The 15569-nt window shown below is 38.7% G+C and overlaps 1 protein-coding gene across 1 annotated transcript in view; it reads left to right on the top strand.

Moving 5' to 3' along the window:
* HACD2 (3-hydroxyacyl-CoA dehydratase 2) overlaps positions 1 to 15569 on the top strand; it is a 113547-nt gene that overhangs the window by 66686 nt on the left and 31292 nt on the right. The window contains exon 4 of the mRNA XM_034659589.1: positions 10441 to 10529. Coding sequence (XP_034515480.1) covers positions 10441 to 10529 — 89 coding nt within the window. The remainder of the gene's footprint in view (positions 1 to 10440; positions 10530 to 15569) is intronic.

Below are 15569 nucleotides of genomic sequence, written 5' to 3'. Positions count from 1 at the left end.
CACACTCCACTCAGAAATTTGTGTTTCTCTCCAAATCTGAGCCTGTTGGTAAAAATTCTCAAAATTGTGTTGATTCACCAATATCACTTTTGGGAGATAGAGTAGGAGGTGTGCAATAATCTTTCCTTTTTTGGCTAGAACTTTTAAAAATAATACGGCATACAGTTGTTACCCCATTCCTTTTTGGTTGCTGCTGGTGAGTGTTGTGTTTGTTATTGAATATTGCTACTTTTAGCTCAGTAGATTTGGTGTTTGGGTAGTGAGATTCTGGTTTCCCTTGCCATCATTTAATTTAGTTACTGGCACCAACTTTGTGTTGCTTGCCTTGCTTTGGTCTGGCCTCCATTACCCATGTATTCCCTGATGATTGATGGTTGACTCCCTTTCTGTTTGTGGGCTCTATCCTTCTCTGCTCCCAACCTACCTGACTATACCTGACTTGCAACCCAGTCTTGATCATAAGTAGGTCGGTCATCTGCTAAGCCATCCTGATCCATCTGAGGGCTGTTCTGAGCAGGAGGATTTACAGGGCTGTCGACCCCTGCCGGGCTTAGGGAGTCCTCAGAGCACCCTGGTTCTGGAGAATCAAACTGTTTGCCAGATCCCCTTTATACAGCTTTTGCTTAGATGCGTGCACACATCCCACACATATAAATGCCTGTGTTTCTTTTATCTGCCAATGTTTTGCTTCAAAAGTTCATTGCCCTTTCAACATAAATTCCCATAATTATTTCTCAAGTTATAACCTCTTCTTGCCAAAGATGTGCACTGCTGATAGAGAAATTTTTCTGAAACCAAGAAGTGATCATGCCATTCTGTTTATAGATGTTTAGTTGCCTCACATCACCTTCAGGAAAAAGTCCTAAAAATAAGAGCTATCCCAAAGCAAATCAGTTACAGCCTGAGAGTATAAGTTCATGAGGGCAGGGGTGTATCTTACTCACCATTATATCCCCAGCTTGGTAAAACAGTACTTGGCACAGAGTACGTACTCTAAAAATATTTGTTGAGGGGCGCCTGGGTGGCACAGTCGTTAAGCATCTGCCTTCGGCTCAGGGCGTGATCCCAGCGTTCTGGGATCGAGCCCCATGTCAGGCTCCTCTGCTAAGAGCCTGCTTCTTCCTCTCCCACTCCCCCTGCTGGTGTTCCCTCTCTCGCTGGCTGTCTCTCTCTGTCAAATGAATAAATAAAATCTTTAAAAAATATATATCCAAAAATATTTGTTGAATTCAATTAATGAATAATAGATGCCTAGTAAGTCTTTTTAAAATGAATTTTGATCTAGTGATGGCTTACTGATAAGATTGCAGAATCTCTCCTTGTTATCTGGAAACAACCAACTTAAGTAATCAACAACCAAAAATCTGAGGTATAGGTAGTTTTAACATGCTGTGTCATGGTGTTCAAATAAGGGATAATGGCATAATAAATGCAATCACATAGGGATTGAGTGCAAGAAGTCTAGAAAAGAAAGAGGATCCAGTCTGTCTATACTCCTCATTCCATAAGGATTTGTGATAACTTCTACAAGAAATATAATAACGTAGTATGTTTCAGATTTGGCTTGAAACTTTCTAACTACCATGTTGAAAAGGGCAACTGAGAATATAACACTGTATGTTAACTACAGTAAAATTAAAGTAAAATAATAAAAGAAAAAAGAAAGGGGCAATTGAGTTATAGAATTCCTATCAGATTGGAGTGGCGTAAATATTTCTTAGCATTGATTTCTAAAACATTTCCCACTTAGGGCTAATATAAGGGGCATTGAGTGATAGAGTGGATATTATACTGCACATTCCTACAGCAAATAATGATTCTTTTTTTAACAGTTCCTAATGAAATCCAGCTGACAATAACAGTACACCCAACTCAGTGATACCGGTTCTGTTCAGAGCAAAGATGGTTCCATCTATGTGGCCTTCTGTTGTTGGTCTGGCTTAACTCCAAGGATAAACTTGGAGATCCCGGCCTTCAGATGGTCTTCCTTATATAAGGGGTCCTTCTTCCTGCTGGCCTTTTGACTGGTCCAGTAGTGCAGGCATTTTGAGATTGGGCTGTCAGGCTAGAGCCAAAACTTCTGTTTGCTGGGTGACCAGTTGAGGTAGGTTCATATGCCACAGAAACCAAGCGAGAGTTGGTGTGAATGACATCATTTGGGGGAAATTCGGGTTCCTAAACAGGCAGTTTCCTGCATAGGAAATTTAGGAGCACCTGCAGGCAAAGCCAGAAACATCTCTGCATCTGCATCAAATTAGAAAGCATTGATTAGCTTTTTATTTCCTAACTTATTTAGATTTAAATTTACTGGCTTTTTACTCCCTAACTTACTAAGATTTAAATTTACTATTGAGGGGTAGGCTAAAGCAGCCAGGCTTGTATGCTGCTGGTGGGAGTGTATATTAATACAAATGTTTTGGAAGGCAATTTGGCAATGTATTTCAAGATCTTTAAAGGCATTCATAGCATTTGACCTAGTAGTTCTACTTCTGGGAACTATCCCAAGGAAATAATCCTTTAAAACATTTTTTTTTCTAAGCCTCAGAAATTTTTAAGTATTATTTGTAATACTTTATTACTTCATTTATAATATCAAGAAATTTGAGCAATTTAAATATCTCACAGAAGGAGAATAGATAAATAAATATATTCTACTCTAATGAATATTATGACTCAAGTTAAAATATTTTGAAGAATATGTGGTAAGAAAATTTCTCAAAATGTTAAGTGAGAAAAGCAAACTACAAAGAGTATAAACAATAGAAGTTGAACTGTATTTAAAAATATACTTAGAAGAGGGGAGGCCTGGGTGGCGCAGTCAGTTAAGCGTCTGCCTTTGGGCTTAGGTCATGATCCCAGGGTCCTCGGATCAAGTCCCACATCAGGCTCCTTACTCAGCAGGGAGCCTGCTTCTCCCACTGCCTGCTGCTCCCCCCTGCTTTTGCATGCACTCTCTCTCTCTCTGACATAGTAAATAAATAAAATCTTTAAAAATATAGGTATGTATACTTAAAAGAATGGTGGGAAATATAACTAAGGAATAAGTGTTTTTGGCTATTAAAACTTACTTTTAAAAAAACAATATGATAATTTTTGATTAGCACTTCTAAAAGGAAGACATATATAAATTTTCATATTCCCTAGGAAAGGGGGCTCTAGAGTAAAGAAGGGTTCCACTGAATTGCAATATTCATTCCTCAGAGCAACCAGATCCCTTCATTGAAGTCACACGTCCTAATAAGCATTCTGATTTCCACAGGAGGAAAAAAATGCCCCTAGATGAGGGTCTTTAAAATCCCAACCATTCCGTTATTACAAAGGCTGTGCTTCTGCTGTTAAGTGAATAAAGTGACATAGTGGTTTATTAACTAGACTACTCTGGATTTGATTAGTCTGAGTCAGTTTCCCAAGAGCCTGACTTTTGCTCATGAATGGGATAAATTAGTTTTTTGAACTTGGAAATCTGAGGTCCAGATCCTGTACTTCTTGATTCCCACCAAAATATATCAGCAACCCTGGAGCGCAGTTCAGACCGTTAGAAGTCTAGCCCCCTGTTTCACTGGCAAAAGAAGAAAGCAGAAATGAAAGGGAAAATAATATTTTTATGTGATAAGCTAGTCTTTGAGTTTTAAAAAAAATGAAGAAGGTAGAAATACTGGTGGTCTTACCTTAAGCAGCAAATGCTTAAGAGCTCATTTAGGAAAGCCTTTGATTATCGATCTTTAGTTTTTCTGGTAATGTAATCTACAGTATAATCTGGCTAGGTATATTCACTTAATGTTTGACTCACTGACTTAGCTTCTTTAGCAGTATTACATATTAATATCACCAGGCTCTGTGCTTAATTCATATATTTATTTTTTTATAAAAACTTTATTCACATATAATTCACATATGTAGTTCACCCATTTAGAGTATATAATTCAGTATTCACAGAGTTGTGCAACCATCACCACAGTCAATTTTAGAACATTTTCATCACCCCAAAAAGAAGCCCAATACCCACTAGCAGTCGCTCCCAGTTTCCCTCCTAATCTTCTAGCCCCAGCTAACCGCTAATCTACTTTCTGTCTGTAGTTTGTCTCTTCTTGACTTTTCATACAAACCGAATCACGTAACATGTGGTCGTTTGTCACTGGCTTCTTCAGTCAGCATGTTTTCAAAGTTCATCAATATTGTAGTATGTATCAGTACTTCATTTCTTTTTATTTATTATTCATTACTTTTTACTTTTATTTACTTTATTTCTAATGTTCTATTGTGTAGATATACCACGTTCTATTGATCCATTCATCTGTTGTTGGACATTTTGATTGTTTCCACTTTGGAGCCAGGGTGGAATGCCAGTATGAACATTGACTGCAAGTGTTTGTGTGGGCGTATGTTTTTATTTTTCTTGGGTACATATATACCTAGGAGTAGAATTGCTGAGTCCTATGGTAATTCCATATGTAACATTTTGAGGTACTCTCAGACAGTAGCTGCACCATTTTATAATCCTAACGGCACTGTATGAGGGCTCCAATATCACCACATCCTAGCCAGCGCTTGTTGTTCTCTGTAATAATGTATCTGATGATTATAGCCATCCTAGTGAAGTATATCTCATTATGGTTTTGATTTGCATTTCCCTGTTGACTAATGATTTGAGCATCTTTTCATGTCTTTATTATCCATTTACATATCTTCTTTGGAGAAATGTCTGTTCAGATTCTTTGCCCATTTTTTAATTGGGTTATTTGTCTTTGATTATTGAGTTGTAAGAATTCTGTATTTTGGGGGCACTTGGATGGCTCAGTTGGTTAAACATCAAACTCTTTATTTCAACTCAGGTCATGATCTCAGGATTGTGAGATTGAGCCCCATGTCAGGCTCTGTGTTGGGCATGGAGCTTGCTTAGAAGTCTCTCTCCCTCTCCCCCTGGCCCTCTAGTTCCATCCAAATCGTTGTAAATGGCAAGATTTCAGGGGTTTTTTTGATGGCTAAGCAGTACGCCATTGTATATATATGTACCACATCTTCTTCATCCATTCATCTGTCAGTGGACATCTGCGCTCTTTCCATAGTTTGGCTATTGTGGACATTGCTGCTATAAACGTTGGGGTGTAGGTGCCCCTTCAGATCACTACATTTATATCTTTGGAGTAACTACTGAATAGTGCAATCACTGGGTCATTTTCAACTTTTTGAGGAACCTCCATACTATTTTCCAGAGTGGCTACACCAGCTTGCATTCCCACCAACAGTGTAAGAATGTTGCCCTTTCTCTGCATCCTCTGACCAACATCTGTCATTTCCTGACTTGTTAATTTTAGCCATTCTAACCGGTGTGAGGTGGTATCTCATTGTGGCTTTGATTTGTGTTTCTCTGATGCCAAGTGATGTGGAGCATTTGTTGGCCATTTTTATGTCTTCTTTGGAGAAATGTCTGTTCATGTCTTCTGCCCATTTCTTGATCGGATTATTTGTTCTTTGGGTGTTGAGTTTGATAAGTTCTTTATAAATTTTGGATACTAGCCCTTTATCTGATAAGACATTTGCAAATATCTTCTCCCATTCTGTTGGTTGTCTTTTGAGTTTGTGACTGTTTCCTTTCCTGTGCAAAAGCTTTTTATCTTGATGAAGGACCAATAGTTCATTTTTGCCTCTGTTTCCCTTGCCTTTGGAGACATGTCTAGCAAGAACTTGCTGTGGCCAAGGTTAAAGAGGTTGCTGCCTGTGTTCTTTTCTAGGATTTTGATGGATTCGTTTCACATTTAGGTCTTTCATCCATTTTGAGTCTGTTTTTGTGAATGGTGTAAGGAAATGCTCCAGCTTCATTTTCTGTATGTGGCTGTACAATTTTCCCAACACCATTTGTTGAAGAGACTATCTTTTTTCCATTGGATATTCTTTCCTGCTTTGTTGAAGATTAGTTGACCATAGAGTTGAGGGTCCATTTCTGGGTTCTCTGTTCTGTTGCATTGATCTGTGTGTCTGTTTTTGTGCCAGTACCGTGCTGTCTTGATGATAACAGCTTTGTAATAGAGCTTGAAGTCTGGCGTTCTGATGCCACCAGTTTTGGTTTTCTTTTTCAGTATTCCTTTGGCTATTCAGGTCCTTTCTGGTTCCATACAAATTTTAGGATTATTTGTTCCAGCTCTGGGAAAAAAGTTGATGATATTTTGATAGGGATTGCAATGAATGTGTAGATTGCTCTAGGTAGCATAGACATTTTTCACAATATTTGTTCTTTCAATCCATGACCATGGAAGGTTTTTCCATTTCTTTGTGTCTTCCGCAATTTCTTTCATGAGCGTTCTATAGTTTTCTGAGTACAGATCCTTTGCCTCTTTAGTTAGGTTTATTCCTAGGTATCTTAATGGTTTTGGGTGCAGTTTGTAAATGGATTGACTCTTTAATTTCTCTTTCTTCTATCTCATTGTTAGTTTATAGAAATGCAACTGATTTCTGTGCATTGATTTTATATACTGCTACTTTACTGAATTCTGGTATGATTTCTAGCAGTTTTGGGGTGGAGTCTTTTGGGTTTTCCACATAGAGTATCATGTCATCTGCAAAGAGTGAGAGTTAATGACTTCTTTGCCGATTTGGATTCCTTTTATTTCTTTTTGTTGTCTGACTGCTGAGGCTAGGACTTCTAGGACTATGTTGAACAGCAGTGGTGATAGAGGACATCCCTGTCGTGTTCCTGACCGTAGGGAAATAGCTCTCATTTTTTTCCCATTGAGAATGATATATTCTCTGTAGGCTTTTCATAAATGGCTTTTATGATATTGAGGTATGTTCCCTCTATCCCTACACTGTGAAGAGTTTTAATCAAGAAAGGATGCAGTACTTTGTCAAATGCTTTTTCTGCATCTATTGAGAGGATCATATGGTTCTTGTCCTTTCTTTTATTTATGTAGTGTATCACATTGATTTGCAGAAGTTGAACCACCCTTGCAGCCCAGGAATAAATCCCACTTGGTCATGGTGAATAATCCTTTTAATGTACTGTCAGATCCTATTGGCTAGTATTTTGGTGGGAATTTTTGTATCCATATTCATCAGGGATATTGGTCTGTAATTCTTCATTTTGGTGATGTCTTTGGTTTTGGGATCAAGGTAATGTTGGCCTCATACAAAGATTTTGGAAGTTTTCCTTCCATTTCTATTTTTTGGAACAGCTTCAGAAGAATAAGTATCAATTCTTCTTTAAATGTTTGGTAGAATTCCTCTAGGAAGCTGTCTGGCCCTGTACTCTTACTTGTTGTCTGAACTCTAGTTCCAACATCTTACTTACGTCCATACTGATTAGGTCCCTGGCATTCAGTACTGCCTCTTGTTCTCTTTTTTGAGGTGAGTTTTTCTGTCTTATCATTCTGTCCAGAGAATAACAGATGAATGAGAGAAAAAAAATACTAAAATGGCAACAACCCCAGAGAAATATACACTAAACAAATCAGAAGACACCTGAAACTGGGGCGGGGGTGGGCAGAAGAATATAATCAAACCAGGTGAGCAGAATAGAGCAATACACTGGATTCAGTGTTTATTTTGGTCTGTTTTTTAGAAAATAGATCCCAAAATTGTAAAGAAGAGAAACTTATGTACAAAAATAAAATTAAGTACAATGAAAGGATAGAATGTAACTGTAAAAATGGAAATTGAAAGACAAGAAAAAACAAAAGTGAAAAAAAAAACCAACAAAAAAAAGGAAGAGATATAATACAAGCTACACTATCTTCTGAGTGTATTTTGGTCAGTTTGTTAGAACGAACTACATCTCAAAATTGTAAAGAAAGAAAAACATATATATACAAAAATAAAATTATGTACATTGAAAGGATAGAATGTAATTGTAAATATGAAAATTAAAGACTTTAACAAAAAAAAAAAAGGAAGAAGAAGAAAAACAAAAAAGAGAATATGATCAGACAGGTATTGAATAGAATAGAGCCATATACTGGATTTTGGGTGTTTTGGTCTGTTAGAAGAAACTGCATCCCAAAATTGTAAAAAAATAAAAGCTTACATATATACAAAAATAAGATTAAATACAATGAAAGGATAGAATATAACTGTAAAAATGAAAATTCGAAAAGATTTTTAAGAGAGTAGATAAAATAAGAAATTGGTTGAAAAGGAAAGAAAATTTAAAAGAAAATTAAAATTGAAAGACTAAAGAATCATGGGGGGAAAGTCATGAATTCTCAATGCTGTATTCCCCTAGGCCTGGAGTTTTGCAGTTCTTATTGATTGGTAAACTTGGTCTTGGCTGGATAATCCTGCTGATCTTCTGGGGGAGGGTCCTGTTTTATTGATTCTCAAGTGTCTTTGCCCTGGATGGAACTGCACCGCTCTTGCCAGGGGCCAGCCTGTCAGCTGCTCAGGTTTGCTCTCTGTGGCTTTTGTTCCCTGAAGCCTTTCCAGGTAGCTGTAGAGGATGAGGATGAAAATGGCGGCCTCCGATATCCAATTCCAGAGCTGAGAGTTCGGGGCCCCACTCTTCAGTGAGCCCTCAGAGAAAAGCTGTCAGTCACTCCTGTCTCCCTGCTCTCTGGCTGCACTCCATGCTCACCCAGCCTGGGACCAAGCATTTCTATCTCAGGCATACGACCCCGTTTCGAGTCTCCAAACCCTCCATACTGCTTCCTCCTGGGGGGCGGGGGGGGGTGGTCTCTCACCATTCTGCTGCTTGTTGGGCTCCTGCTCATAGAGCAGTTGCCTGACTGTGCTGCAGATCCCAGTTTATGGCAACCCCTAGTTGAGAGCCCACTCCCACCCACTCCCGGGCTCAGTGTAGCCGGCTTCCCCGCTCCAATACTTGGGAGCTCTGCTGCACTCAGGCACCCCCCAGTCTTCCTATGACCCCGAGAATCCTGAGACCACACTGTCCCAGCTATGGTTCCACCCTAGCTTAGGTGTCTGAGCGACATCCCTCAGGGGAGCACACTTACAAAGATTCCGATTTTGTGCTCTGCTGCTCTATCACTTGCCGGTAGCCAGCTGAGGGAGGCTCCCTCCCCATTTGGTTAATCTTCCCACGCATTGCCTTGGATTCACTTCCCCGCACCTCCTACCTTGCAGAAAGTGGTCGCTTTTCTATTTGTAGAGTTGCAGCTATTCTTTTCTTAGATCTCCAGTTGAGTTCGCAGGTGTTCAGAATGGTTTGATAGCTATCTCGCTGAATTCCTGGGACCAGATGAAATTAAGGCACCTCCTCCGACATCTCGGACTCCTGCACCCCATATATGTTTTCTTCTAAGAGTTTGTTTTAGCTCTTATGTTTTGGTTTTTGATCCATAATTTTGACCCATAATTCTGCTTCCAGATTTTACTTTAGTAGCAGTTCCTTACCAGTATAAAGTTACAATGAGAAAATGAGGCTTACAGGTAATGGCTTATTACTGGGTTTAAGATGACCTAAAGGAGGCAAGAGTTTTTTATAATGGTGGTGGCTGGTTTCTCCGTAGGGGATGTGGTTGTAGGAATTGAAAGGAGAAGCCAAAGAAATTTAAGCTTAGCAGAACTTAATGATTATCTAAAATAACTAATAATTCCAGTGTTATAACTTCAGGACATTGGAAGGATAATTGTACCAATGCTTATTGTAATGAACAAGGTGAGGATGTTTATAAAGATAATAAACTTTGATTTTTGTATGCTTTTTGGCAAAATATTTAAGTGAATTTTAAAAGATAATTTAACCATTAAATAATACATCGATATACAGTATGGATAGTACATATGATATGCAGGAGTTGCCAATGTTCATTATATACAAATACAGTTGATTTCCCCTTCTATAGGTGCCTGTTCATTTTTGAAACCCATATTATAAAATGACCTTTCAATGTCTAATTTTAGAGGTTAAGCAATGGTTTTGTTTTTTCTATATGATAAATGTAAAATATATTGATTGCACTGGTCAGTGATTTTGAAAGGTTTAAGAAGGGTACCTACATTCCATGGTATGCTGTTGCCATGAACAATGTTATTGTTTTGCGGGGGGAAGCAGTATTAGTGTTTTGGAGGGGAAAAGTTGGGTTTTTTTGTGGGTTTTTTAATTTTTTTTTAAGATTTTATTTATTTTTCAGAGAGAGCACGCACGCGCACACCCACACTCACACACAAGCGGGGTGGGGGGGGGTGCTGCGCAGGCAGCAGGCAGAGGGAGAAGCAGACTTCCCACTGAGCAAAGAGCCTGATACTGGACTCTATCCCAGGACCCTGGGATCATGACCTGAGGTGAAGGCAGACCTTTAATCGACTGAGCCACCCAGGTGTCCATAGCGGAAAGAAGTTTTTAATATTGACTGTATTGAAAAACAGTTTATATAAGTTTCAGTTGTTAAGATGGTTTTATGTCTTAACATTGAATGTTTCAGAAAATGTATTACATGCTGAAACTTACTACAATATACATTTATTTACCCATCCTAAAATCTCTTTCAGGAATCGTTCCATCTTCTGTTGTCCTGACTTCTTTCCAGGTGATGTCAAGAGTTTTTCTGATATGGGCAGTAACACATAGCGTCAAAGAGGTAAGTATTTACATAAACTAAAATAAAATATCGGCAATGCTAGTCAGTGTTAGTCAACTTTTCTGTCTCACTTGTGTGTTAATGGCTACAGATGGAACTCGAGGTCACATCAGTATAGCCCAAGTAAAACGCATATTTGCTGTAGGAATTGGATTACTAGTTGGAAACATACTCCAATTATGCAGTGTTGTTAAAGAGAAGACTGGTTAAATGATAAAGCCCTGCAATCTTAGTTCCCATAGAGATTTGGACAATATGGATATAGTCTGCAGTTCAGTTATATTTTGGAGGTATCTTGTTTGTGTTCAGCATACTAAACTGGACTTCTGCATCCTTATAGTGGGACTGTTGGAGGAGTTGGGGATATTAATTCAGTCCAGAGCAGTCCTCTTCATAAGACCAGGAGAAACAAACTTGTTTCCACCCCACCCACCAGGATTAATGGAATTCCCAAATGTGCTGAGTCTAGTAGTTCTGGAAAGGGAGTGCTCTGCAGGGGGCCTGAGGTGATAGATACCCAGGCAGGCCCAGGGATGCTGGGAGAAAGCCCGCATTACCGTTGGTATGAATCCATAGCTAAGCTTTCATTTTCTAGTATGGGAGAAAGGGATTATTTTCCTGTATTTTTTTTTTTTAAAGTCCTTTATTTCTTGTTAGTGTCACCTTGAGGTAGAGTACCTGTAGCCACCAGGAGGATTCATTTTTCTGTTTTTCAGTCGCAGTCACCAGCAGTATTAGAATCTTTGGGGCTCATGAAATGTGCATATCCATTAGCATTATTCTGGGTGTTTTCTTTGTCTTCTCTTCTTCCAAAACCCCTGTCAAAACATTTTGTTTTTCAGGATTTATTTTGACAGTTTCATTTGTATTTCAACTAATGAGGTTTTTCTTTTTAACTTTTTATTGTCATATGATATACATACAGAAAAATGCACTTGGCTAATGAATTTTTAACCAAAGCTGATTAAGTTATTTGTTACATTCATATGAAATTTGCTGATCCAAAGGCTTTTTTTTAACCTCTCTCACTTCTCAAAGATATCTAAACTTTACATGCAAGAAGAATGTCAAAACAATCATGTACTTTTTAAAAATTTTAATTCCCGTATAGTATAGTTAACATACAGTGTTATATTAGTTTCAGGTATACAATATAGTGATTCAACAATTCTACACATTACTCAGTGCTCATCATGATAAGTGTATTCTTAATCCCCTTCACCACTTTCACCCACCTCCTCTCTGATAACCATCTGTTCTCTATGGTTAAGACTCTTTTTTTTTTTTTGGTTTGTCCCTTTTTTTCCTTTGTTCGTTTAATCACATACTTTTTAAAAAGTGATCTCATTTCTTTAAAGAAAAAAAACTTTCAAAAAACCACATAAATCTTTTTTTAAAATTTTTATATAAATTCAATTTAGTTAACATATAGTATATTATTAGTTTCAGGGATAGAATTTAGTTATTGATCAGTTGCATAGGCCCTCCTTAATGCTTGTCACCCAGTTATCCCGTATCCCCAACCCCTGCCTCTCCAGCAACCCTCAGTTTGTTTCCTGTAGTTAAGAATCTCTTATGGTTTGCCTCCCTCTCTGGTTTTATCTTATTTTATTTTTCCTTCCCTTCCCCTATGTTCATCTGTTTCTTAAATTCCACATATGAGTGAAATCGTATGGTATTTGTCTTTCTCTAACTTACTCTACTTAGCATAATACCCTCTAGTTCCATCCACATCATTGCAAAGGGCAAGGTTTCATTCTCTTTGATGGCTGAGGAATATTCTATTGTATATATACACCACATCTTTATCCATTCATCTGTCGATGGACATCTGGGCTCTTTCTATAGTTTGGCTATTGTGGACATTGCTGCTATAAATATTGAGGTGCAGGTGCCCCTTCAAATCACTATGTTTGTATCCTTTGGATAAATACCTAGTAGTGCAATTGCTGGGTCGTAGGGTAGCTCTATTTTCAACTTTTTGAGGAAACTCCATACTGTTTTCTAGAGTGTCTGCACCAGCTTGCATTCCCACCAGCTGTGTAAGAGGGTTCCCCTTCTCCACATCCTCACCAACATCTGTCGTTCCTGACTTAATTTTAGCCCTTCTGATTGGTGTGAGGTGGTATCTCATTGTGGTTTTGATTTGTGTTTCCCTGATGCCGAGTGATATTGAGCATTTTTTCATGTGTCTGTTGGCCATTTGTAGTCTTCTTTGGAGAAATGTCTATTCATGTCTTCTAGGCAAGTATCCTAATGTAGCAAATGGCCCTTTATTCTCACTTTTTTTTTTTTTTAAGATTTTATTTATTTATTTGACAGAGACAGAGACAGCTAGCGAGAGAGGGAACACAAGCAGGGGGAGTGGGAGAGGAAGAAAGCAGGCTCACAGCAGAGGAGTGATGTGGGGCTCAATCCCATAACGCCGGGATCACGCCCTGAACCGAAGGCAGACGCTTAACCGCTGTGCCACCCAGGCGCCCCCTATTCTCACTCTTATTTGTTTATGGAGTAAGAAAAAGTTACTTTACTTATAATACCATGTAACCTCTTCATTTCAAATTTCTTTCTACAAATCATCATTTTTAACAAGTATTTATTCCTCCCTTACTTATGTATTTATACTACTTCCTTTTTGTTTTAACCAACAACTCATTAACTTCCCAAAAGTCTCAAGTGACCTAAATTTTTTTTTCTGATAGGAACTCATCCATATTCTTAAATAGGTAATTATGTACTTTCAGTAATTAAATGTTAGGTAATGAAGACGATATTGTCAACTACAGGGTGTGTAATCGCTTTGCCTAAACAATTAGATATTAATTGTCCAGGTGCTAATGCCTTGGCTGATAGATTATTTATGGCCTCTGCTTTTTCCTCCTGCCTTCTGCCTTAGTGATCACTCCTCTCCTTTTCTCCTCATTAGCCTTCTGGGAAAGGGGGTAACAGGTAAATCTAAAATGCTTATAATTCAGGTCAAGCAGTTCTGTTTGCCATATTATTGTTAGGATCATTTGCCAGGATTTCCTGGGCGATCATTAAGACTGCTTGGTTTAAAAGCTATTAACTGTGGATTACAGACAGGTACACGGACCTGGCCATTGTCCTCAGTAACCATACTGCCTGACAGATGCATAGATTTGACCATTTCAGATGGTTCATATACACTGTCATATTTGAGCTCTGCAGTAAGTTGTATGCTTGTTACATTTGCATATTCAAAATTGTTTCTCTGCAGCCAAACTTACCCAGTTTCCACTATCATTGACATACCATTTTCTGAAGAATGTGGTGCAATCAATTGTGTTGTCTTTCTGCCACCTCTTGGGTCCTTCTCTTTTCACATACACCTTATTAATTAGTTGACTTGCTCCTTTCTCAAGTAATTAGGATTCAGTCTTTCTCCTGTTTAGGGATCATAGTTCTTTTCTTCTTGTTCCCCTTTTCTTTGAACAAACCTCTTTCATTATTTTGTTTACCTGGTAGATCCCCTCCCAGTTCACCCCAGGTCATCGATAGCTAACTTGAAGAGCCTGTTGCTGTGGCATTTCAGAGGCCAGTCTGCTGTCTGTCTCTTGTTCCTCAGCCTCTGCTCTTAGCCAAATGCTATTTTTCCTGCCTTAAGTCTCATATTAGCTATAATTCGCTTTGCTGTATACAACATTACTTATGGCTTCCCTGCTAAACTTCCATTCTTCAGTTTCCTGAAACATCATTAAAATATCCTTATTTCCCTTATATTCAACTTTGTTTACTTTAGTGGTGGGAACCACATAACTAACACATAAGGAAGTTGATGTCAGAAATAGCTGTTTAATAAAATATATCTCACTTTCTCATAGTAATGTTCAAATTCTTTCCATACTACTCTACTTTCATTCTTAGTTTCTTTTTACATCCTATTCCCCTCGAATGTGGACGAGAATTCTTCATGTCCATAGCATTACGTTTGGATTTGGACTCTTGCTACCCCCTCTCTCTCTGGCCTTCTCATGTTTTCCATGCTCATTTCCCTTGTTTTTCTGTAATTGTACATGGTGTGCTAGGGTAGGGCTTATATACCTTTTAAGACTAGATACTACTTTTTTTATATATGAGGTATATTTCCTTTTAAGAGGCCTTATAGGACATGCATCTCACTGGTCATTTTAATTCTCTACCCGTGGAATGCTGGTCACATAAATGTTGCCATGTACACCACAGAGCCAGAAGGTGACCAGACGGTTTTCTGTTATGATATAAAAGCACTCACCCATCAGTTAGTGTGACATCTTGATTGGCAGGATATTAAAGAAATAATTGTGGTCTCTTTGTTGAAGAGCTTTTTCTTAACTAAGCGTAGCAAATAACCTTCCCCCTTTTTCTTTTTATAGAGAGCACCTATATGAGCATAGTAAAGCTTCTGACAAAAATGACAAGCTCAGCGGGGAGGTAGGGTGTGGGAATCAGCAGTTCTAGCTGACCTCTTTCCTTTCCAGTTTTCCACCTGTTTCCCAGGCTTGAACTGGCTCCTTCTTCATCCCCTTGGCCAGGCTGGCCTCTGCTGCTGCCACATCAGTCCGCTATGGGCTTTTTTCTCCTCATACTCTATTTGAGTCTGTCCTTTGTCTCCTCACTGAGCTGAAACACGACTGGCATTTTTCAAAGTGAACTGCCGTGGAAAACGCCATCTTCTATCCCTCACTATAACCCCCCCCTTCAAAAACACACAAGTTCATAGGGCATATATTCTTCCTTTGTCCAAAAGTAGCTAAGCTGATCCCCAGATTCCTAGATACACAGATAGGCCACTGTCCCTTTCCCTGTCCCTTTCCTCTTAGAAGAAGCCACCCAAATCCTCGTCAGAGTTCTCAGTGGAAGATCATCATATTCTGAGCAGAAGTCCCTGGTCACCAACATGGGCAGTAGTTGAAAAAGAAGTTCCTGGATTCTCACTGTGACTTTAGCCCAAGTGCAATGAATGCCCTCTACAGTCTACTAGTGATAGTTTGCATAAAATAAAGCTATACCCAGGAGTGCCGAGCCTTCTCTGTTTTCTTC

The sequence above is a fragment of the Ailuropoda melanoleuca genome, chromosome 1 (genome assembly GCF_002007445.2).
Source record: "Ailuropoda melanoleuca isolate Jingjing chromosome 1, ASM200744v2, whole genome shotgun sequence".
Taxonomy (NCBI): Eukaryota; Metazoa; Chordata; class Mammalia; order Carnivora; family Ursidae; genus Ailuropoda; species Ailuropoda melanoleuca.
The sequence above is the reverse complement of the archived record's forward strand: the minus strand, read 5'-3'. Positions and strand labels throughout refer to the sequence as shown.